General features: G+C 35.7%; 1 protein-coding gene and 1 pseudogene across 4 annotated transcripts in view; one reads left to right on the top strand and one right to left on the bottom strand.

Annotated features, from left to right (window-relative positions):
* The window catches only part of BRAF (B-Raf proto-oncogene, serine/threonine kinase), a 182094-nt gene extending 155072 nt beyond the window's left edge, over positions 1 to 27022 (bottom strand). For all 4 annotated transcript variants that reach the window (XM_023514190.1, XM_023514193.1, XM_023514192.1 and 1 more), the window contains exon 1: positions 26921 to 27022. In XM_023514190.1, the coding sequence (XP_023369958.1) occupies positions 26921 to 26980 (60 nt within the window). In that variant the 5' untranslated portion in view covers positions 26981 to 27022. The remainder of the gene's footprint in view (positions 1 to 26920) is intronic.
* Positions 361 to 435, top strand: LOC111725909 (annotated as a pseudogene).
* Positions 27023 to 27029: the final 7 nt, after the last annotated feature.

Below are 27029 nucleotides of genomic sequence, written 5' to 3'. Positions count from 1 at the left end.
CACCAAAAGAACAGAAACCTTACTGATCTTTAATTGTTTGAGCAAAATCTCTGACAAACGTTTCCCTGAATACTAAGTAATCTATGAAAACTCAAGAGCAACCCTTAGGAAGTCAAGCATAAAAGTAAAAACCAAGGGAGGGAAAAAATTAGATAAACTAAGCAGAAACATCAGCAGCCACACATTACAGAGAGGAAACACACCTTAAAGATTTAGTCCAGCTATAAATCTTAGACAGAACATAGAACAGCTAACTGAGAATGATGAAAGTAAATAGGAGAAGACAGACCAGGAAAGAGGACCAGGATTTGAATTATCAACAAACCAACACTGAGTTTACTTAAAAAAAAAAAAATTCCAAAGACTATACTCTCAGGGATCATTTCTATAGTTTGCTACTAGAGAAGTCTCTCTGAATTTGTAGAGCACCGCTGGGAGATTAAAACATTTACTTCTAAATAAAGATAAAAATAAAAATATTCCAATATCTCCCAGCCAACCCAGAAGGGGGCAGTGGAACACAAACAAAGAGCTCAAGGGAAACCCACCAGCTCTAGCTCAAAGAAAAGAAAAAGAAATAAGTAATGCTCAAAGACAATGTCTAGGTTTTTTTCCCTCCCTTCTCCCAAGCCAACACACTAGGAATCCGCCCCCCTCCCCCAACAACAACAATGTAATCTTCAACAGAGCCAACATTCTGAAGTGTCCCCAATTGATTGAGCTATGGGATATTGGCCAACATTACTTTAAAAAAAAAAAAAAATTCTTGATCTTCTTGAGATTAAGTCAAAGAAATGCATGCCAGACTGGGGTAACTAAAGCTCCAACTTGCTGGCTGCAGGACTGGAAAAAGTGGAAATCCAGAACCAGAATATACCAAAAAGATTGAAGAGAGGGTTGGACTTGGCAAAGAAACACCATAAAGTTGTTGAGCCCAACCCTGAGTTGAACATGTGTGAATCTAATCCTATTTAGCACATGAAAGACTTTGAGAATTAAACTAACAGACTACCACATAGGCCTCAGGATGAGCACTGGGATATATGTTGGAAATACCTCACAGAGTAACATCATGGTTTTGCTTTACTCTAAGGACTATTTGTTAGGTCTGTGAGAAGGAACTATAAGATAATTGGTAAAAGTATGAAAGACCTAATTAATCTGTTTTTACCTTAGGTGTTGTCACAACCCACTAATCTGTACCTTCTTGAGTGTGATGGGATTAAGGTGTCAAACTAAGAACCAGGCAGACTGATTGACTCAGGTAGTCTTGGGGGTAAATTTAAAGTGACTCCAGCTTTGAGATGCTAAGGCTACCATGGATGGACAGCAGAAGGAGAATCACATATGAAATTCCTTGAATAAACATTTATTAATTTTGCCTAATACCACAGTAAAAAAAAAAAGCAACTTTTTACCCCCTCCCTCCCCAAAAAGAAAGAAATTATCTTGAAAGCAGAGAAAAACAACCCATAAACTATAGGGGATACTACTTCAAATGACTACAGATTTCTCATCAAGAAGGCCAGAAGGAAGTCACATAAGACTTTAAAGTGCTGAAAGAAAAACAAAAAACTGTCAACCTAGAATTCTATATTCAATGAGAATATCTTTCAACCATCACCATAGAACAAGGCTATTTTCAAATAAATTAAAAATAAGAAAATCTGCTATGGGGAGACCTGTTCAAAAGAATTGTTTACAAAACAAAAACAAAAATAAAAAACACCTTCTTCACACAGAAGCAAAATGATTTTAGAAGGAAATAAGGGACAGCAGGAAGAATAGCAACCAAAATGGTAAATACCTAAGTAAAGATGATACTTTAAACTTTCTCCTCTTTGTTTCCTTAATTGAGTTCAATAGTTGAATGGAAAAACTATTGCCTACAGAAACTTCCAATAACTGCAGATGTAATATGCAGCCAACAATAAGAGAAAGAGGGAAAGTGAGATAAAGAAACCTAAACAGGTTAACATTTCCATAATCCACTAAAGAAATAAAAGAAGTGATTCTAAACAGATGGTGAAAGCTTAATGAATATTTTAATCTCTAGAGCAATCAGTAAAACTATATAAAGATTTTTTTAAGCTATAATAGGTAAATTTAAAAGGAATACTAAAAATTGTTCAAATAATTCAAAAGAAGTCAGGAATAAAGAGACAGTAATAGGAAACAGGGGAGACTAACAAAACAAATTACTAGTGAATCAAAATCCAAACATATCAAAATTACATTAAACATAAATGGTATAGATATAAATTAAAAGACAAAGATTATCAGAAGGGTTTTAAAAATGAGCCAACTATGTGTAGTATATAAGTAACTTATTTCAAATACAATGACACAGTTAGTTTAAAAGTAAAAGTATGGGGAAATACATTTAATGAAAAAACTTTAATCAAAAGGAAGCCATGCTGGCTATGTTAATATCAGACCAAAAAAACTAGAAGGGGAAGAAAAATGACATTAAACAATCATAAAGGGGTTAATTCATCAAGAAAAATATACTAACATGTATGCATCTAATAACAGAATTTAAAAAAAAACATGAAGTAAAAACTCAGAACATGAATGAAGACAAATTCATAATTATATGTGATAACTTCAGGAAAAGAACCAGTAGACACAAAATTAGTAAGGCTATAAAAGAAACAAACAGCATCATCAACCCACCAGATCTAATTGATATTTACATAACAATCCAACAACACCAGAATACACATTCTTGTTAAATGCATATGGTACATTTACTGAAACAGATCATATCATGAGTCATAAAGTAAACTTTCACAAGTTTGAAAGAATACAGAGTATGTCCTATAACCATAACAGAATTAAACTACAAACAGGAAGTCAAATGGGAATTCCTAAACTCTTAGAAATTAAACAAACATACTTCTAAATTATCTGTGTGTCAAGAAGTCCCAAAACTATACATAAATATCCCTCATAAAGACAGATGCAAAAATAATTAACAAAACATTAGTATACTAAATTCAACTATTATAAAAAGTATAATATACCATTACGATAATCACAAGATTGCAAGGCTAATTCACTATTCAATTGAATGGTAATGACCTAAATGAAAATACATTATATATTAAATTTGTGGGATGCAACTACAGTATGCTTACAGTGAACTTCACATCATTAAATTTGTAACATTATATTGGAAAATAAAAATGGTCCCAATCCACCTTAAGAAAATTGAAGAAAAGCAAAATAAACCCAATGGAAACAGGACGTAAATGCAGTAGAATATTCATAGTTGACTATCTCCCTACATTGACCACCTACCTCCTTCAGTTGACATAATTTTCATAGACCAGACATACATCACAGGTTCATTATCAGTACAGTAGCCCTACTTATGATGACCACCTCCAAATGTTGACCAGTTTGTTACAGTTCTTTGGTGGTCAACTTACAGAGGTTCTACTGTAATAGAAAGTAGAAATCAATGAAATTGAAAACAAAAAAGTAAAAAAAAAATTTTTTTCTATGTTGCCCTTGGTAGAGTGCTATGGCATCACAGCTCACAGCAACCTCAAATTCTTGGGCTTAAGCAATCCTCTTGCCTCAGTTCCTAGTAGCTGGGACTACAGGCGCCCAACACAACGCCTGGCTACTTTTTTATTGCAGTTGTCATTGTTGTTTAGGTGGCCGGGGCTGGGTTAAAAAAAAAATAGAAAAAAATTAATGAAAGCAAAAGTATTACTTGAAAATACTAATAAAATATATAAATCTCTAGCAAGACTCACAAAGAAAAAAGAGAAGAAGCAAACTGCCAATAGTAGTAATAAAAAAACTCTCCCTCAGGTATTTAAAGATCAATAAGAGAATAGTATGAAAAACTTAACAAACATAAATGCCAAATCTTAGAAAAAATGGACCAATTCCTCAGAAACGACAAAAAAACAAAATTCTCACAAGGTGAAATAGGTAATCTGTATAGTCTTACAACTATCAAAGAAATTAAACTCATAGTTTAAAACCTTTTTAAAAAGAAATTTCTAGATCCAAATGGTTTCAATGGCAAATTCTACCAAATATTTAAAGAAGAAATAAGACTAATTCTCCAAAATGTCTTCCATAAAACCGAAAAGGAGAGAATACTTTCCACATCACTTTCTGAGGCCAACATTACCCTTACACTAATATGAGACAGTACAAAAAAAAGAAACTTCATAACAATATCTCTCATAAATACAAAGTCAAGAAAGAAGTCACAAGAGAAATTAGAAAATATTCAGATAAATGAAACACAAAACACAACATACCAAAATTAATGTGACATAGCAAAAATAGAACCCACAGGAAAATTTATAGTTTTAAATGTTCACCCCTACTTCACAGTATACACAAAAATTAACTAAAAATAGATGAATGACATAAATATAATAGCAAAAATGATAAACCTCTTAGAAAGAAAAAATAGGAGGAAATCTTAATGACCCGGAATTCAGCAGTTGATTCTTAGATATGACACCAAAAGTATGAGCAACAAAAGAAAAAAATAATCTGAACCTTTTCAAAGTCAAAAACTTTTGTGCAAAGGACATTATCAAGAAACTGAAAACAACCTACATGATGGGAGAAAACATGTGTAAGTTATTTATCTAATAAGGGTCCAGTATCCATAATATACAAAGGATCTCCAGGAAGTAGAATAGTGGTTAGGAGAGACAAGTAAGAGAAAGGGAAAGGGGGTAATGGAGAAAAGTTGGTTACGTATAAACATACAGTTAGAAGGAATGAAGTCTAGCCCTCAACACTACACTGTAGAGAAATTACAGTTAACTATAATTTCTTGTGTATTTCAAAATAGCTAGAAGAGAAGACTTGTAATGTTCCCAGCACAAATTAAAGATAAATGAGGTGATAGTTAATCCCAATTACCCTGATTTGATCATCGCATATTGCATACATGTATAAAAATACCACACATACACCCCCAAAATATGTAAAGCTATATTGATTAAAAAGTACAAAGAAAGAGAATTTTTTTTTTTTTTTGAGATAGAGCCTCAAGCTGTCCCCCCTGGGTAGAGTGCCATGACATCACAGCTCACAGCAACCTCCAGCTCCTGGGCTCAATCAAGTCTCCTGCCTCAGCTTCCCAAGTAGCTGGGACCATAGGCGCCCGCCACAACGTCCAGCTATTTTTTGGTTGCAGCCGTCGTTGTTTGGTGGGCCCGGGCTGGATTCAAACCCATCACCTTAGGTGTATGTGGCTGGTGCCTTAGCCATTTGAGCCACAGGCGCCGAGCCAGAAAGAGAACTCTTACAACAACAGCAACGACAAAAAGAAATAAAAAATGGAGAAATGGAGAAAGGACTTAAATAGACATTTCTCCCAAGACTGACAAACTGACCAAAAAGCATATGAGAGATGCTCAACATCACTAGTCATTAGAGATACGCAAATGAAAACCACAATGAAATATTTCTTCACACTTGTAAGGATGCCTATTCCAAAAAAAAAAAAGAAAGAAAGAAAGTGTTTGTGAGAATGTAGAGAAACTGGAAGGAAGCCTGACATACTGGAGGTGGGAATGTAAAATGGTACAGCTGCTGTGGAAAATACTGCAGTAGTTCCTCCAAAAAGTTAAAAGTAAAATCATTATATGACACACCTATTAGACTTGCAGGTATATATCCTGAAGAACTGAAAACAAGTAATCAAATACTCACATACCAATATTCTTAACAGCATTATTTACAACAGCCAAAAGGTAGAAATAATCCTAAAATGTTCAACAGATGAATAAACAAATTGTGTTATGTACAAACAAGATATTATTTAGCCATAAAAAGGAATGTAATTCAGGTACACCTTTAGGCTCCACTTCTAATTCCAGTTTTCTTGCTGTTTCCACCTTGAACCTCACAAAGTCATCCATGAGGACTGGAATCAATTTCTTCCAAATTCCCATCAGTGTTATTTGGACCTTCTCCCACGAATCATGAATGTTCTTAGTAGCATCAATGGTGGTGAATCCTTTTCGGAAGGTTTTCCATTAACTTTGCCCAGATCCATCAGAGGAATCACTGTCTATTGACAGTGATGGCCTTAAGAAATGTATTTCTTAAAATATTAAGACTTGACAGTCAAAATTACCCCTTGATTCATGGGCTACAGAATTATCAGGCATAAAAACAACATAAATCTCCTTATACATCTCTATTGTGTTCTACTTTAAAAACACATGTCTAAATCAGGCGAGAACTCCTTAAAATGTCATAGTCAAGAGTCTTCTGTGATCTTGTTCTTTTCTGACTCTCTACTTGTGTCCAGTCACAATTCTTGTGGCAGACTAAATGCTCTAGCACATTTTTTCATCAAGTTTATATTGTGGATTCTAATTATTCAACATGTTCTCTGAAAGATAGTTTGCACAGCTAGAATTTCAGGATAATATAAATGCTCCTTATTGTCTAACCTGTTCAGTTTCTGAGTTCAGAATGAGGGGACGCTGTGTTATCCAAATTTTATTTGATTTCTGTAGTTCACATCTTAAGAGATTCATCTAAAAAGCATCTAGCTTGATTTGGTGAGCAAGAAATACCCTGTACTATAGCGCCCCTTTGGGATTTCATGAGTAGGTATTAGCAAAGTAAAAATTGAGAAGTGTAGTAAAGAAACTTACTTTTGTTTAAATTAGAATTTCCTAAGCTGCCTTGACTATGGAACATTGCTAGTATAGTATGTGTTAAATATACTACGAAATATTTAGAGAAATGCTGCTTAATACCAATCAGACTCTTGTGTTTTTCAAGAGTATATCCTGTTGCTTCCAACTCTTTGGCCTTACTAATGTTCTCTTCTTTCATCTGGCCAACATCTCCCAACCTTTTTTTAGTAGTTTATGAGGTGGTACCTGGGAGGCATTTGAAAAAATTTTGATAGTCACAGCACCTGAGGAATGCTGTTTGGCATTTAATGTTGCAGATCATGGAACATAATGCACTAGAAGTCCTGTACACAAAGAACTGCCTCACTCAAAATACTACTTATATATGCTATTCTTAACTGACCTCCACTTAACCAGCTCACTAGGTTAACTGATGTTTTCCATTTCAAAAACTACTTGTTGTCAAAGTAGGTATGGGTCATTTTCAAAGGAATTATCATTGGCCTTACCTCAAAGACTGGGGAATGAACATTCATTTTACAGTTTTAAATGTTTAAGTCCCTGTCATTGTTCATGACTCCCTGATTAAACTGACCTTTTCAGTTAACCAACCACCAGACATAATTACACTGATGGAAGGGGCTTCGTTTATACCTACATCAGGGTTGGAATTGTGATGATTTTGTGAAACTGAGATGACAGTTTCTTTCAGCAGCCTTCTTATCTGGTCATACAAACTCAGCTGAATCATTACACAAAAAGTTTCAAAGGTCCTCTTTTGAAATGGTCATTTACTTTCAGAACTCTGGCTTCCTCCTGTTACCTTGCAGGGTTGTTGTAAGAGTATTAAATCTATCAACAGTAGTTCAGACTTTCATTATCTCTTATAATTATAGCATGATTTTAATTAGACTCCTTGCTTCTAGTACCTCTCTGACTTGTTGGTTAGTCTCTATTTTTTCTTTTCTTTTTTTCTTTAATCTTGTGACAGCAAATTATTGGTTAGTCTAAACATTATTTATTGCCAGAGTAAATATCCTAAAATATAATGTCTAACAGATCAAAAACCATTTATGACAATAAAAACTGCATTAAAAAATTATCACATTTGGGCGACGCCTTTGGCTCAGTGGGTAGGGCGCCGGCCCCATATACTGAGGTTGGTGGGTTTGAACTCAGCCCTGGCCAGCTAAATCAGCAGTGACAACTTCAACAAAAATAACCAGGCGTTGTGGTGGGCGCCTGTACTTTGGGAGGCTGAGGCAAGAGAATCACCTTAGCCCAAGAGCTGGAGGTTGCTGTGAGCTGTGACGCCACAGCACTCTACCGAGGGTGACAAAGTGAAGCTCTCTCTCAAAAAAAAAAGAAAAGAAAAGAAAAAAATTACCACTTATGTAGGGCTTAGTCTCTGCAATCGTAAGATGTTCTTTAAACAAATAATTTTTAAAAATACATATATAAAACTATTGATGCAATGAAGAGAGTTGAAGAGATCAAACAGAAACGCCCAGCTAAATTTATAATGAACAGTCTGAAGAAAAATAAAGAGCTACAGAAAGTCCAGGACATCAAGGAAGTCAAGTAAAGCATCCATCTTACCTGAGCCCCTCTTGCAGGCAAAGGAAAGAAGTTGGAAGAGAACATGGTACAGCAATTACAAGAGGATGTGGACATGGACAATGTTTCCTAAAAAATCTTACTGTCTGTAACCATTTCCATGTGTACATTTGAAAATGTTTTTTAGAGACAGAGCTTATAAATTATTGATTTATTTTTTATATAAGGTCACTCAAATGAAAGAGGATTAAAAATACATCACCTACATTGCAGTCTGCAAAAAATCACATAGTATGGATGTTTGATTGCATCTCAGTGTTAAACCTCACTACAGATGTGCTTATGTAAATTATGAAAGTTCTGTTTGTAAAGACAGAAGTAAATTGTGGGCATACAATGGTCATTGGATAACGGCCCTGGACAGGCCCTATTTTGTAATAACTAAGGACAAAAGTTCTGACTAGTGATACATGAAACTAAAATTTTCTTTACAGTAAAATAATCCCTTTATTAGTGTTTTATAGATGGGAGATACAGCAAGGAACTAACAATTTGTGACTATTAGTTTCCAATAATATCTTTTATTTTGATCAGTCTTTCCTGTTTTTAGCATCTTTCAAGACCATAATAGCCTTATATCATAAAGCCTAGACTGAACTATTTTGGCTGGATTTAACTGTTCTTCTTTTTTTTTTTTTTAGAGACAGAGTCTCACTTTATTGCCCTAGGTAGAATACTGTGATGTCACAGCTCACAGCAACCTCCAGCTCTTGGGCTTAGGTGATTTTCCTGCCTTAGCCTCCTGAGTAGCTGGGACTGCAGGCACCCACCACAATGTCTGGCTATTTTTTGTTGCAGTTTGGCCAGGGCCAGGTTTGAACCTGCTACCAGGTTTAACTGTTCTAAAAGCTAGTTATGGATGTTGGAGATGAAAGCTTGAATAGTCTTTCCCTGAAGTGGCACTGCATAATTTCCACTTGGGGAATACTCAGTTCTAACTTGTGATTCCTGGCAGAAAAAGCTTGATTTTTCTAGCCCAGCAGTGAAGAAGGAGAGGAATTCATTGCCTTTTAAAGTCTGTTTTGTGATTTTCTTTGTAAAAGTTCCTAATTGTTTTTATAAAGTAGAATTTATAGGTAGAACACCTTTTCTTTAGTTGCACCAAAAAAACCCCTATTTTTAAAGAAAAAAAAAGAAAGAAAGAAAATATCACTCTATTTCTGATTACTATAGGAATTAGAGCTGGATTCAAATACTTCTTGATATGAATTAACAAGGTTATACTTAACCTTAAATCTTGCTCATTTATAAAATGGAATGCCTATTATCTTACTGTGATTTAATTAAGCTAAAGTCTATAACCTGATTAGTAAGTGACAGGCACAGAGACATTCAAAAAAAGGGTAGCTATTTTCATTTTAACACAAAGCATATATATACTGGGCTTAGTACTAGTTAGGGGAATGAGAGGACTGTAGATAAAATCAGTATATAACAATAATCATCCATCCAAGTACATATAACAGTTTATCAGGAAAGGGGAAAGCCAAAATGACGTATTGTGTGATTATTCTTCTTTAGAAAAGAAACTGAAACAAAATGTGGGCTTTGAGCGTTCTAAGTAAATAACTACATTTCACTGTAGTTGATTTAAAGATAGGGACAATCTTCTGTATCTGATACTACAGCAGTGCCTCACATTTACTGAATATCTGAACAATACTGAATTGCTAAATACTTAAAAACACTTTTTGAAGCCTTGAAGAAAATGTGTACTTATAAAGGTCAAGCCCAAGATAATTTTAACATGGATAACTAGAAAAGTAAATAAAATTAACACTGTGGAAAAACAAAATTGCCCTGTGCGGAGAATATAAGATGCCATAGGATGTGACTAAACACTATCTAATGAGATAAAACAATGTATGACATCTTGTGAAAAATTCCATATTTGGTGGCTAACATGTTAACTATGTGGAAGGTAGTGAGCCCAAGGAAGAATCCTTAGATCACAGCGCAGAATGTGATCTAAGGGATGAAGCAGATAAGTAAAAAGATCAAGTGCTTGAGGGTCCCTGGACCACCCAGACAGAACAAACCTGAGCTGCAAATCAGCATAAGGGCTAAAACTGTGGTCATAACTTGAAAGATGTTTCTTTACTTCCTTTTTCTTAGCCTGCTATACCAAACCTTCCTTACAATCCCCTAAATATGGTAGTGGGTAGACAGTTTAGTTCTCTTTCACTCTTAACCTACTGAGAGCCCACAGGATTGCATTTAAAAATGGGGTTGTTCTTTTTGATCTTTTCTTTACAAGAACTCTAGCCCTTAACTTCTGCCCTCTTCATCCCATGAAGTCCACCAAAACCAAAGCCCAAATTTGGGCAGATTGGCAATTGTCCTTAGGGCAATTATCCTCTACTTACTTCCTTAGGTTCCTGTTTTTTCTCCAGAATTCGGCCTAGTAGCTCCCACTATCTTTTTCAGCACTTCCATTCCTCTAAGTTTTTTTTAAAAAAATAACATTTCCAAGATTTTTAATTGTTTTCATCAGAAGGATTCATCTGAATAACCCACTACATCATTACTGAAAACAGAAATCAATTTATCCTTTTTATAGCAACTATTCTGTAGCACTCCCTGTACTACACTGAGATGAAATTCAAAGATAACCTGCCTAAGCATAATCTTAATAGCCAATATAATACCCTAATTGTACTATCAAACATATAAAATAAGCTTATAGTAACACTTCAAAATGTGTAGGCAATTACAAAAATCAAAAACATAATGAAGGTTGTTTGTACCCAGGCATTATACATAGAATCACTGTGACCTGTGACAGTTACAACTGCAGACTGATGAGAAAAATATTTGAGTCACCAATACTGTACAGGTAGCATTGTCATCAATTATGTGATTTTCTAAAGTGGTGAAAAACTCCTGATAAAATTTGAATGAAAACTTTAACATTCCAGTTGGCACCTGTGGCTCAAAGAGTAGAGCGCTGGCCCCATATACCAGGGGTGGCGGGTTCGAGCCCGGCCCTGGTCAAAAACTGCAAAAATAAAAACCACCAGTTTAACATTCCTCTAATATAAATGATAACTGAATTCCTGAAAGTTTTATTCTATAAAGTTACTTTCTATGCTCAGATCATTATGATTACTTTTTTTACCTATATGAAAGTACAGCAAGTCATTCTAAGTCATATGGTTATTTTGGAACAATTCTTAAGTGTTCAGACTGTCCTGAACATTGTGGGATGGCCAGCTTCCCTGGTCCTTTCTCATTAAATGCTAATAATGCCCCTTTCCCCGTCTTTGGTGTAACAAAAACACCTCCGAGGACTTCATCCCACTGCATGCCAATATAAAGTGCAATTTTTCTTTCAGTCTATCACTTTTCCACAATCCAGTCCATCTAATTTAGCCAAATTTTACTTCATACACTTCATTCAACTATAATCAGATCGTTCTGTTCCTTAACTAAAACTACCATATGTATTTCTAACTCTAATTCTTTGCAATTTCTATTCCTACTGCCTATTACATCCTTTTTCCTTCCTTCTATCCACCTAGGTTAAACATTAACTTTCATCAAGATCTCATTAGCCCATAATAACCTTCCATGTTTGAACTCCTACAGCATTTATTATTCTTCATCACCCACTCTGGCACTGAAATCACATGCTGTCAAGTGCATGCTATGTTACTTCAATTAAGAATGTTATCTTAAGGAAGCCTTTTTTCCCGTCCAAACGAAATATTAAGCATAATTCCATATATTGATTTATGAAGTAGAACTGCTTTAATTGAAGCAGAAATTGCCTCCCTACTCCCACAAACCAGGGCCTGGCCCACTGAGTTTTGTTGTTACCAAGCTTCAGCTCTCAGACTAGTCTTTAGACTGGTACCTAATATTTCAGTCCTAAGGGAGGAAAAAACTCTACAGGACTGAAGAACTCAGTGCTGTAAAAATTAACATAATACTGAAAAACAAACTGAAAAGCTATGGTTAAAGACAGATGCCTAGAGAAGAAAACTGCCATATTTCAGGCAAGTGTTAAGCATTTGGACTAAAAGTAATAAAAAAGAATTCAGTCATTAAAAGTAGCAGGAAGTACTATTGTGAACCAATGAGAAAATAAGTATGCATCCTACTTTAAAAGGGTTTTATATCGATCAAGGCAGTCACCAGCCACAGGAGGCTATATTAAATTACTTAAACTTAAATAAAATGTAAAATCTAGTTCCTCAGTCCTATAATGCAAATTTTGAATGCGTAATAGCCACATACATATGGCTAGTGTCTACTATATTACACAACACAGAACATTTCCATCATCACAGAAAATATGACTGAACAGTGATGGGCTACAGAAAATACATATCAACAAAAAACCAAAATACAATATAGTGAGTAAAATATAGGGGGTCCCAGAAGTCACCATACAAATTCCCTGTGTATGGCGACTTCTGGGATACCCTGTAATTAGGGTGAGCTCTTGAATGCTACAAAAGCACAAAGCAGGGCACCTAACCAGCAAAGAGGTTAAGAAAGGCATCCTAAAATAAATGGCAGGTAAACTAAGTCTAAAAGGTTTAAAGGGTGGGGACGGGGAGGAAATCTTTAGGCAGCAGGAAAAGCATGAGCAAAGACAAGTGTAGAGTATTTGAAAGAAATGAAAGATAGCAATTGCTTCACTATACAGCAATGTACAAAATGAAAGATAGCAATTGCTTCACTATACAGCACAAACTCAGATTGCAATCATGGTGATGCTATTCTTCATAGAAAAAATAACAAATATTTAATACAGAAAGAAAAGAAAAAATTAATTACTAGATCTTTTCAAATCTAGATCAAATTTATGGCAGGATAATGGCACATACTTCATGGAGAAGTAATAATTCATGTTGCATTTCTCAATGATTCCATGTTTGAGACAAAATGAGAACGACTTACAGTAAGTGTTTAAATTGCGTTGGCAAGTCATATTTAACTCTGATCTGAGGTCCTACACCAAAGAGTGAGGAGACCCACAAATGCTTTCTGGCCAACTCATAAAATAAATATGACCCATCTATTTTACTATGTGTCCCTAATCCATTCACTCTTGCATGCTGCTGAACAACTTTATCTTTCCAATCCTCACTCTCAACTGACAACTTCAAGTCTTACTTCAATGCAAAAACCTGATGCAACTGAAAGAGAATAGGTGCAGACTCCCATCTACCTCCCTCGTGGCATGTGTATTCACATACTCTGCCTTGGCCTTTATCATAAAGTACTCATGCTCCAATGGAAAGCCAATCCTTCCTACTTGTACACTAAATCCTTTTCCTTCTTGCCTTTTCCAAGACATTACTTTTGCATTTCTTATCTTTTTCCTCTGAAATCAGTGACATTTTACTCTCTGATGGCTCATTCCTATCATCATATACTCTTTTACTTTCTCATCTTTAAAGAAATTTCTTGATCACACTTTTCTCACTAGTTGTGCCTCCATTTCTCTGTTCCCTTTTATTCCTATAAAGATAATTTTATTCCTTTTAAGATAAGTTCTCACTATCTTAATTTCCCCTCCTATTGTCTCTTAAAATCCTGTCAATCAAAATCTTTATTCCTGTGTGGATCCCAGTACCTCCAATTTGTTAACTCCATTGACAAATTCTTAGTTTACACCTTACTCAATATTTTATACTCTCTTCCTATTAATAAACTTTCTTCATTTTATTTCCTACCTCACTGGTTGTTCCTTCTCAGATTCTTCCTATTTTCTCCAACCTTTCTCCTATCTATAGTTGCTCCTTTGATGAGCACATATCAGTCTTAGAGCTTTAAGTACCATCTAAATGCTCAAATTTATGACTGGCTAACTGCTGTAACATTCAAAAGGTATAAAGATTCAAACACAGTAAGTTTATTTCCTAGTTACCTAATAGTATTGGGTGGGGTTGAACAAGTTAGTAGGGTGGTCCTTATCCACACAATCATTCAGGAACCTAGATTGATGGACAATCTACCATTTCTACACAATGTATGAATTCCAACATATCCTAATTATCATTTCAGTTCCAATCACCCAGCAGGGAAAAACAAGATGGAACACATTTGTATTGGCCACACCTGGAACTGGTATACAACACTGTGCTCATATTCCATTAGCTCAATTGATTAGCACACTGCAAGGGAGAAGTAAGTGTCCAGTTATATATTTAAGAAGAAAATGAGACACAGATATGTTGAACAGTCTCTGCTTGGGGACTTAATCCCAAATTCCTGACTCATATATCCAACTATTAACATCTTAGATAGGTAATAGATATCTCAAATGTAGCACACCCAAAACTGAATTCTTGACCTATGGCCTCCCTCTCCTCCTTGATAACACTTTTGCTCATACACCTTACATTCAATCTATCAACAAATCCAGTGAATCTACTTTCAAAAAAATCCAAAATCTAAACAATTCTCAACACTTCTGCTGCTACTAATCTGGCCTAGATGAGTGCAAGAGCTCCCTCCCCTTATCCCTTTGCTTCAACCTTGCCCCTTTGCGTCTATTCTCAATCTAGCATCCAGAGTATTCCTGTTAAAATGACTTCGGATCACGTCACTCAGCTCTGGCTATTCAAACCCTCCATGACTTCCCACTTCACCTAAGGCAAAAGTCAAAGTCCTTACAACCAATCCGCTCTCCTTTAGGATTTCACCTCCTACTACTTACCTCTCTATTTCAAGCTACCCCAGCAATTTAGGCCTCTTGCTGTCTCCTGAATAGCAAAGCACATTCCTGAGCAGATTCTTTGAACTAGGTGGTTCTTCAGCCTGAAATGCCTCCCCTTCTCTAAAGCAGTGGTTCTCAACCTTCCTAATGCCACTAACCTTTAATATAGTTAAAAGGGGTCGCGACCCACAGGTTGAGAACTGCTGCTCTAAAGTGATTGTTCAAATGCCACCTTCATGGGTAAGGCCTACTCTGACCTCCCTATTTTAGCAACCACCTTCAACCCCAATCTTATCCTGTTTAACTTTCATTTTCTATAGTACTTATTACCTTCAAACATACTCCAACACACACACGCACATACCCCTACATCAGAATGTAACTTGACAGAGTAAAGACTTTTGTTTTGTTTTCAAATGTACTCCTAAACAGATTACTACTTCACATGTAGTAGACACTCAAACATTTACTGGATACATAAATACATGTAATGACTTAATACAAATGTCACTAATGTAGTTCTGGATGGATGACAAAGCAAATGGTGACCACAGCTTTATAAAAATACTAAAATGTAAGTTATAATGCTTATCATTTTTCTTAGAAAGCTATGAGACAATCTTTCTACTACTATATTAAAAAGTTTTACCTCTTTCCCATGAATTGCTTATCCAATACATATATCAACACGTTGCCACAGTGATTTTAATTCAATAATGGTATAGGGATTACATTAATAGAATGTAGTCAATATTCAAACAGTTCTACTAGATCAATCATCAGTTCTAAGTCAAGAACTGCCAAAAGTTTTAATAACTAGAGCCCTTTGCTAAGTATATTACTGGACTCCTTTTTTTTTTTTTGAGACAGACTCTCATTCTATCACCTGTGGTAGAGTGCCAGAGAGTTATCACAGCTCACAGCAACCTCAAATGCTTAGGCTCAAGCTATCCTCTTGCCTCAGTTTTCCCATTTTTAGTAGAGATGGAGTCTCACTCTTGCTGAGGCTGGTCTCAATCTCCTGAGCTCAAGCAATCCACCCACCTCGGCCTCCCAGAATGCTAGGATTACAGGCAAGAGCCACTGTGTCAGATCACAAAAAAAGATTTCTAAAGGAAAATTTTAGAAATACACTGTTTACCTTTTTTCTTCAAAAACAGCTGAAAAAATAACACTACTATAATTTTGTGAAGCCTTTTACATATTCATCATCTTATTTTCATACCACTCCTATGATCTACTTAAAACATGTGGGCTACTAGAAGTTCAGTGCATAGCATAAGGAGTGGGAAGAGGATCAAGAGATGCCAGCAAAAAGCAAGAACTTAACTTAGTTCTCATGTGTAATGAAGCTTACGCTTAGGTGAGATTGCGTAACTTACTGTTAATATGAAAAGGCATAGGCAGGAGGAATATCATCAACTTTAAGAGACAATCATGCAAAAACTAGAAGGAAACAAACATTTTCAGTGCCTCTAGATTAGGTATACAAGGACTTCTCTGAATCATACTATCTTCCCTATCTAAAGTTCTCTGATACTATTCCCAGGGATGCAATATAATGTGTTAAAAAAAATACTGAATTATTTAGAAGCAATTATCAATAGTACTTTATCTTTTTACAGTTACAAAGGCAATAATTGTTTAGTATTCATAGAATAGGATATTTTATAATGGTAATTAAATTATCTTCATACAACATTACCAGAAATTATGCTAACGATAACTCTTTAAAAATAATCATATCTACCTAAGACTTAAATTACTAATTGTTTTTTTTCCTCGCTAAGCTATAGAGAAATTTCTTAGAGAATATAAACTTTGAAACAGAGGAAAAGGAATAAAACCCAAGTAAGAAAATATAAAACCAAGTATAAAATCTAGTAACCATAATTTTACTGCTGGCACTAGTAATCTCCTTTTACATTAAAAACAGAAAGCCCAAAACAGAAATTTATTTTGCAAAGTAAATCTATAAGGTAGAAAATATGGTTTAAAAATATTAGATCAAGCTCACATCTGTAATCCTGGCACTTTAGGAGGCTGAGGCAGGAGGATTGTTTGAGGCCAGAAGTTCAAGACTAGCCTGGGCAAGAGCAACCTCCATTCCATCTCTACAAAAAAATAGGAAAATTAGCTGGTCATGGTGGTACATGTCTGTAGTACCAGATATTCAAGAGGATGGCTTAAGCCAAGGAGTTTAAGGATGCAGTAAGCTATGATTGCGTCACTACACTCCAGTCTGGGTAACAGAGTGAGACCCTGTCTTAAAAAAAAACTCAGTGGAGAAACAACCCCAAGCAGTATATTTATACTAAGCTATTTTAAAATACTTTAAGGTAAGTAACAAACTTTTTTTAGGTAAGCTGTTCTAAAAGTAAAAAGTCAAAATTTTCTGGTGTCATTAAATGCCATATATTTAATACAAGAAAAAATAGAAAATAGTATTTCTGAATTTGAATACAATTAAGGTATATCTTACAAAAAGATCCATATCTTTTTTATTTTTTAAAAAATGCACTAATTTTGGAACAAAACTTTAAAAAAATCTTCCAAGATGCGATGTTTCTCTCTCCCTAGAAGTGCAGTTTCAAAATCTGCAAGATGGCCAAATAAAATTGGAACTATATACTCCCTGCAACATGAACAAAGGCTGGTCACTTTCTATCTTTCCAATTATCACATGTCCCAGTACTAGTCAGGTATTCCAAATTTATTATCTATGAACATGTGTTTTTAAATTACCATATTCAGTGAAAATCATGATGAGAAACATCATTTTACATTGTAGTGATGCTGCTCCCCAGGCTACATGGTGAAAAGAGCTATCAACAGTGAAATTTAAAACAAGGTGAAGGGCCCTGGCCATATAAGCCCTATTGAAAAATATAGAAATATGACCAACCACTACCATATGTTAGTCCTTAGCAAAAACAGAACAATTTAATAATGCCTCTAAGATTAATAAAGATACTAATTCTGAAACATCACAGAACATGACATAGGTTTCAAAAGGAAGAACTCTTTATAATGAATATGGAGGTTTACATAGCTAGTATTGTAAACCAGTATCTTTCACAGTCTGACATTTTCAGTGACTTTTTTTGGTGAATAAACATCTTAATATATTCACTTTCCCCATAAACATTTTTATTACATTTCATAATTTTGTAATACGGTAAAAAAAAAATATGATAACTTTTTGTGCAACCTACTACTGCATCTCATTTATTTATTTATTTATTTAAGACACAGTCTCACTTTGTCACCTTCCCTCAGTAGAGTGTCATGGCGGTATAGCTCACAGCAACCTCAAACTCTTAGGCACAAGCAATCCTCTTGCCTCAGCCTCCTGAGTAGGTGGGACTATGGGCACCCGCCACAATGTCCAGCTATTTTTAGAGATGAGGGTCTCACTCTAGCTCAGGCTGGTCTCAAATTCCTGAGCTCAAGCAATCCACCTGCCTCAGCCTCCCAGAATGCTAGGATTATAGGAATGAGCCACCACACCTGGCTAGCCTTTATTTCTTATAAGAAAATTGATTTGGAGGCAGTGCCTGTGGCTCAGTAGGGAGGGCACTGGCCCCATATACCGAGGGTGGCAGGTTTGAACCCAGCCCCAGCCAAACTGCAACAAAAAATAGCCAGGTATTGTAGTGGGTGCCTATAGTCCTAGCTACTCGGGAGGCTGAGGCAAGAGAATCACCTAAGCCCAAGTGCTGGAGGTTGCTGTGAGCTGTGATGCCATAGCACTCTACCAAGGGCGACAAAGTGAGACTCTGTCTCTAAAAAAAAAAAGAAAATTGATTTTAGATGGGACTTTTTCAAAACCTATTATTTTTCATAACTTTACCACCACTTAATTCAAGACAAAGATGCATCAACTATATGTTAAAGTAAATCTTAAGTCTTTTTTAGGTAAAAGACATCTTTGAGAATATTTAGAAAATTATTGGTCTCTGGCTTTCGAAAGTACACTAACACAAAGAATTCAAAAATCTAATTTCAAAGTTCTAAAAATCCTCTGAACTAGACCTACCCCTAATTATAAGACATAACTATAAAGCTATGGTAATTAAGACAGTGCAGTACTGGCCTAAGAATAGACAAATAGAATCCAAAAATCACAAACACAAGCAATTGATTTCAGTAAAGGTGCCAAGGTAATTCAATAAAAAGTTAGTCTTTTCAAACAAATGGGGAACAAATGGACTTTCATCTATAAAAGAATGAACTTCAACTGGTACCTCGCAAAATATACAAAAATTAAGTTAAAATGGATCACAGACCTAAAATTAAAAGCTAAAATGATAAAATACGAAAAAATATTTATAACCTTGAATTAGGCAAAGATTTATTGGACAGGACACAAAAAGCATGAACCCTAAAGGAAAAATTGGATAAAATGGACTTCATCAAGAAATAAAATTACTCCTCAAAGATACTTAGGGGCCCTGTCATGGTGGCTCATGCCTATAATCCTTAGCACTCTGGGAGGCCAAACTGGGAGGATCACTAGAGCTCACTGAGTTGGAGACCAGCCTGAGCAAGTGTAACAACCCATCTCTACCAAAAATAGAAAAACTAGGTGGGTGTCATGGCATGTGTATATAGTTCCAGCTACTCGGGAGGCTGAGGCAGGAGGACTGCTCAAACCCACAGTGAGCTATGATGATGCTGTTGTACTCTACCTGGGGCAACAGAGTGAGACTTTTGTCTCAAAAACAAAAACAAAAACAATTAGGAAAATGAAAAAGATTAACCACATATCTGATATAAAAGACTTGGATTCAGTTATATGTATGTGTGTGTGCGTGTATGTATATAGTACTTAACAGCTCTACGGGAAGATCAATATCAAATAAATAGATTTAAATAGATACTTCCCCCAAAGAAAATATATATTTAGTAAATAAGCACATAAACAGATATCCTACCTCATTAGTTATCAAGTAAATGCTAATTAAAACCACAAAGAGCTACCACCTACAATACAATAGCCACCACCTACCTACAATAATAGCTAAAACTAGGAAGACTGAAAAGTTCAAGTGTTGCCAAGGATACAGAGTAACTATGAGGAGAATTCTCATTCATGATAGGTGGCAATTGCAAAATGGCACTGCCACTTCAGAAAAGTTTGAGTTTCTTATACACTTACCATACAACCTATCAATCCCACTTCTAGATCCTCGCTCAATAGAAATAAATCAAAACCAATGTTCACACAAAAACCTGAAACCAAATGTTTATACAAGCCTGATTCATAATTCCTAAAAACTAGAAACAACCCAAATATCCATCAACTGGTAAGCATACACAGACTGTGGTATATCCCACAAAAGCATATTAAGCAGTAAACAGAAATCAATTACTAATACATGCAACAACATGGATGAATCTCAAAAGCATTATACTAAGTATAAGAAACCAAATATATACATGCAACAGCATGGATAAATCTCAAAAGCATTATACTAAGTATAAGAAACCAAATATATAAGATTACCACTGTATGATTCCATTTATACGACTTTCTGGAAAAGGCAAAACTAGAGATCATACCAGTGTTTGCCAGGGACTAGGGCTGGGACTGAGTGCAAAGAACAACTAGGGAACATTTTGTGATGATGGAAGCATTATATACCTTGATTGTGGTGGTAGTTACAAAGTTTGCCAAAACTCAAACTGTACATTTAAAAAGATATATTATGTATAATTATATCCCAATAAACCTCATTTCTTAAAAAAGCAATTATGTCCCCCGAACTGTGATCTGATGAAAAATAAGTAAAAATGAAAAAGCAATTATGAATCTTCTACTGAAGTCTAAAACACATCTTAATTTCAGGACCTCAAATATAATATAGATTTATAGACCAGGAATCAGAACACTTCAACACTTCATGAACTGGCCTACCACCTGTTTTTATACAGCCCACAAGCTAAGAATAGTTTATGTTTAAGTGGCTGAAAAAAAATAAAAAAAAGATCATTTCATGACACATAAAATTGATATGAAATTAAAAATTCAAAGTCCACAAATGTTTACTGGAACACCATTAAACTCATTTATTTATGTATATTGTCTATTAGCTACTTTTGGACTACAATAGAATTGACAGGGATTAGGCCCACAATCCCTAAAATACTATCTGATCCTTCACAGAAAAACTTTGCTGACCCTGCCTTAGATACAAATTGTTGATATTTTCCACAGACTATGACACCTGGGAAGATTCATGCCAGCACAAACCTCTCTTTTATACAAAGTAGCTGTAAAACTTTTGTAGCTATAAAAACCTTTTTCTTTCTTTTTTTTTTTTTTTTGAGGTCAGTCTCACTATGTCGCCCTCAGTAGACAGTCATGGTGTCACTGCTCACAGCAACTTCAAACTATTGGGCTTAAGCGATTCTCTTGCCTCAGCCTCCCAAGTAGCTGGGACTACAGACACCGCCACAACACCCAGCTATTTTTCTGTTGCAATTGTCATTGTTGTTTAGCTGGCCTGGCCGGGTTTGAACCCGCCAACCTCGGTACATGTGGCTGGTGCCATAACCAACTGTGCTACGGACGCCAAGCCTATAAAAACCTTGTTTTTCAAAGAAACCAACATGTAAAGCAGATATACGAAGAACTTCAACAGTTAAGGTATAAAGGCACTAAACAGAGCCTCAGAGTAACCTTTGAAAAGGTCCCTAAAACCCCAAAACAGTATTTTTCAAACTGCCTATTGCAACCAATTTGGTGTCAATTTAATAAGCTGATTTTATGACTAGCATAAATAAAAGAGAATTTAATAATACAGAAAACAGAGTCCCTCTTATCTAGGAGGGTTTCATTCATAAATTCTTTCACCAAATATCTCAGTACCTATGCATCAGGTATTATTATAGATGGGGATTTTTAAAATATATATAAAATGGACAAAAACTATTTTATATCCTAGAACTCTGATGTAATTTGAAAATTGCCATCCTGGTACATTTGTCCCAAAAGTGTTGTCAGTAACTGCAGCAACATTACAAGAATGAAAATTATGTTTCATTTGATGTTACAGAGCTTCCAGAAGATATAAAGTTAATTGAGTTCAAAGCAATTTTTATATTCTGTATCAAGGGCATTCCCAGGACCCAGAGAGGAAAGTTACTGGGCATCAATTTCCCTCTATGCATAGTCTTCATATGGGAAGGAACAAAAATAATAGTGGTTTTTTTTTTTTTTTAAAGCCCAAGAGAAAACATGGAAACCAAAATAATCTCAGAGGGTAGAGGGGAGAAAAAAATAATTGCTTAATGTTACGGTGGAGACTGTATTAAGAGTTTCTTCTGACTACCATGCTAATTAAGTATGAGAGTAAATTAGGTTCGTAGCCAAAAGAAACTGAAAAATAAAAACCACCTCCCAGGACATGTCAATACCTTCACAAACCTTTTAAGGAAAGAATGTAACAAATGAGGATATATTTGTTCTTATACTAATGTGAAGTTATCTATAATATGATTAAGAAAGCACTGCTTAAATTTAAAAAACAGGAAAGCTCCCAAACAGTCCCTATTTTGAACTCACAAGTTCTATACTGCTGATTCTTACTTGACAGATAACCATTACAGATAAAAATAGACAAAGACAATGAATACAGGACTCAAAACAACTTAACTTCTGAGGAAGAAAAAATCTAGGAAGAGCTACTGATTAAAAAAAGGCCTATGTCAAAGACAGTTTGAGGCAGAAACATCGGATAATTAGGCAAATACTGGACTTTATAAAACAAGGGGATTATGACACAAAATGTTCATTACGGGCACAACTAAATTAAAGTGTCAAAGAAACAAAATACACTTAAGCAGTTCTGAAGGAGAAAACAATGTTATGGTTGCAGAGAAAATAAAAAGCATACTAAAGTAGTCCTCCCATTCTAAAGTTGGCATCAGGTCTTAGAAAATGCCAAAAAAACAATGACACCTAAAAACAACGGCACCTACTCCTTCCTCTATTCCCTATCACTCAAAAAAGATAGGTTTTCAGTTGCTATAGACAGATCTACTTCTATTCATTCTAATAAGGAAAGAAAGAGACAGAAAAATAAAAAAATTCAGACTGCTAGCTTGTTTTCCTAACAATTTTTCTGGCTTATTATACAAATACATACAATTAAATCAAGTTTTGTGTTCACATTTACTACATTCAAGGAGTCAAGCACCCAGTCTAACATTCCTTTCTTAGCAGTTTACTGACAATTCCTTTAACCACCAGCATATATAAGTGGTAATTTTCTAAATAGAAGGGGTGACTGGATACCTAAAGGAGGAAGTTCATTATGTAAGTAGGGAGAACGTACAAAAAGGGAACATTACAAATACCAAAGACAAACAGTTATTTTATAATTTTGCCAAAAGGGCAGCCCCAAATATATCCAGGTAAGTATTAACACCAATAGCTAGTACAGCCTAAGTACCTACCTTAGTGGGAACACTACTTTTCAGAGGTATGATGCAATCCAACCTGGCATGGTTCACAAAGATGTATTTTAATACAGTGGACCTCATTATAAAGAAGATTCTATCCCAGAATATTCCCTAGTCAACGCATTATTATAATTATACAGCTTAACCACGACTGACAATAAGAGATTTCGAAAACAGAACATAATTGTAATGCAATTGTAAGAAGTTCCCATCTACAGAAACACAGCAGAAGAACAGTTAATAAATATTACACATGTTCATATTATACCATATACTATATCATACCATCTGGTCAGAGAAAGCAACATCAGAAAAATATAAACGGTCAAAGTAAACCTTTAACGCCAAAAGTATAAGCACATTCATTTGATAAATATTTAATAAGCTACCGTCATTTACCAGAATATTCTATTTTGAGTACCTACATAGTAATACAAATACAGGACATGAAATTTGTTTACTTCCCAATATAATTTTAAAAACTAAAATCTAAATCCTATGTTCAAAATGTTTGATAACAGTAAAAACATTATCATATCTCCCAAAATGATCAGTTAAACATAGTACATTTAATGACATGTAAAAAGTTTTGCTCATATACGAAGTTTTTCAAAATTAAAAAGCTACATGCAGTGTATTCTATAAGTATAAAAATAGAATACACTAAAATATTTACAGTAATATTTCATCTCAGTGGTAAGATCAGAGATTTATTTTTACTTTTTATACTTCTATTTTTCTAATATCCTCATATAAACATCCTTTCTCCCTGTAATTAGAAAGTTTTTATTGCAGCTGAAATTTCCCTCTGAGAAACATTTTTTAAAAACATCTGTAGTTTACTGTCAGATAAGTCTTTAGAAAAAAATGTCATTACACACAAGCACAATTTTTCATTTCTTTGCATGTACGTCACAATTTTAAGAAATTCTTTTAAGTGCATATAAGGAAGACAGTTCAATTAAAAGACCACAGTACATTTCAGTTTCACTGAATTATATCAAATTCAAATTTAAAATTATTTCTTGGAGAAATTTATTTTATCATCTGTAATACTGACATGTATATTTAAAAGATCCATTTTTTAAATCATTGATCACTCCTCCACCACAAATACATTTATTAGTTTATAAAAAAATGTACAAGAGAAACTACTACTCATCACTAAACACTAAGACCTGGGTGGAGGGGACAGTAAGAAACACTTGGCTTTCAACTAAATAAAATTCATTAAGAGTATCCTTGTACTTTCAGGAGATACAACTATGCTTTCCAATCAGCAGCAATTTAAATAAATTTGCCTAGAGGTTCTCAAGCACTGGTACATAGGAATTGCTCAGGAAGTACATCAAATATAGAAGCCCAAGGCCCTAGTTTTCACCTACTAAATCAGAATCTTCAGGAGGGTGGAGTTCCAAACAATCTGACCCTCTCAAATAAAATAGTAGGATAGGGATTTTACTAAACAAAACTGCAAACTGTTCTAGCAACTCTGAAAGAAAAGTCTTAACTTAATAGTTCTTATAATAAGAATTACATTTTCATAACCTCTACCCATTAATTTATCCTTCCTACTCTATAGCAGTCTTTAAGAAGATACAATTCAACAAAACCATACATGTATTGCAGAGTATATAAAGGCCAATGGCACCTGTGCCTAGTAAGACAAAGGCATATCCGATTCCTGGAGAAAACAGACAGCAGATGTGACCCCTAGTATTTATCCATTAAAAACAATGTATCCTAAAAATAAACTTCCATGTCAACGAAACAAAGCTGTTTATAAATAAGAAGGATTGTGGAGGTGTGGGGAAGACAGGAGGAAGCTTAAGAAAGTTAACTACCAACAGTCAGGAAACAGTCAAAATGAATAGTAACTGGGGACAAGGGAAACAGAATCAACTAGGAAACTAGGAAAAGGAAGAAAGGAAGAGGTTCATCCTTAAAATCCAAGAAGTTGGAAGGACTAAACAGATATTAGAAGAAACATATCTGAACAGATGCAAACTAGAAAGTGATTTTTAAGAAATAAGATCAAATGATGGTATAGAACACATTTGGAGACTATAAAGATTGTACAAAAGGGTGAAAAATAAATATTGTGAACAAACTGATACTCAATAAAGCAAGTATACTAGATGAATTTCCAAAGTAAAGATGATAAAGCAGGAAAAAATTGCACAGAGAGAAAGAATAAGACACTATGAGAACAGGGAATCAAAATGTTAAGTAGTAGGTAGGAAAGAGAACTTTAAGCAAAGTCAACAGAATAAGTCACATTACCTAGTCAATAATTGTAAAGCTCGGTCATTACACCATGTATTTCCTGATTATTTGTAAAGCATAATAAAGTATAAATGAAATAGCAAATGCTTGTAATACATATTACATAATAAAAACAAAACGTAAATAAGATAATTTGGTAGTGTTAAGAAGCTGAATAATGCCAAAACAGGCTGACAAAAGCACGAACTAAAGGAAAGGAAAAAAAGACAAAAAGGGAGCAGACACAAAGCAATCAATCAAAACTACAATAAATGGGTAGGAATAAAGAGGTGTGAAAGCACAGTGGAAGGCAAGCTAAAAAGTGCCAGTAGGGCGAGGGCGAAAAGAGCCAGGTGAAACCTGATGAAATCTTGACAGCTTCAGGGTTCAGAAAGTAACTCCAAAGTGTCTAGAAGGATTATGTGAAGATAACAGATAACAATGATAGAGAGCAGGGGAATGATGTAGAGCTCAAGAGGGCCAGAGGTAAGAGAAGAGCAAAAATGCTCGTAAGTCAAAGCTGACTTTAGAAAGCAGGCAGATCCAACAACTGGAAAATGAGCGGCGGCGGCGGGGGGGGGGGGCGATACGAATGGGATGGAGGTTACAGTCAACCACAGACCACTGACAAAACATTAGGAATGGAGGACTGAGACCAGAATGGGAAAGACATCAGAAACATAAACAGGTTTAGAGAAATTCCCACACAAGTAGAAAGGTAAAGGGAGAGGCAGCGGCCTGAAAAGGTGGGCACCAGGAGGAGTAGAGAGGGAACGATGCGCCCCCCGTAATAATTTCACACGACAGTAACTTGGGCTAGGGTCCCGGCCCGGGCGTAACCTACATCCTCCACCCGGATGCCGCCGCCGCCGCCGCCGCACCCCCGCCCCTCCAAATAACACAAACATCTAAGAGATGCTGGCAAGGCTAGATACCTCAGCCCGTCGTGACCTTCTCGGACCAACCCCGAGTTTCGCCCCCTATTGAGAGCCTCCTGCTCAACCACCGCTGCCCCGATCCCCAACATCTGGGGTGGGGGCCAGAGACAACCCCCCCCCGCCATTGTGTGTGTTTACGTAGCTAGGAGCTGCATGACGGAGGACACGGGGGCGATGCCCACCTCCCACCCCGCGGAGCTGACCAGAGAGGGTGGCTGAGGGCACCAGAGCCCCCACAGCCACCGCTCTCCCCCAAATAAACACCAGCCAGTAGAGCCCAAAGTCGGGAGGGGCAGCAGGGTGACATCGACACTCACCTCCTCCGGAATGGCAGGGTCCGCAGCTGAAGGGGCCGCAGCGCCGGCCTCGGGCTCCATGTCCCCGTTGAACAGAGCCTGGCCCTGCTCCGCGCCGCCGCCGCCGCCG

This window comes from Otolemur garnettii, unplaced genomic scaffold, assembly GCF_000181295.1.
Source record: "Otolemur garnettii isolate 467f Iridium unplaced genomic scaffold, OtoGar3 scaffold00049, whole genome shotgun sequence".
Lineage (NCBI taxonomy): Eukaryota > Metazoa > Chordata > Mammalia > Primates > Galagidae > Otolemur > Otolemur garnettii.
Note: the sequence above shows the minus strand (reverse complement) of the source record. Positions and strands in the feature narration are given on the sequence as shown.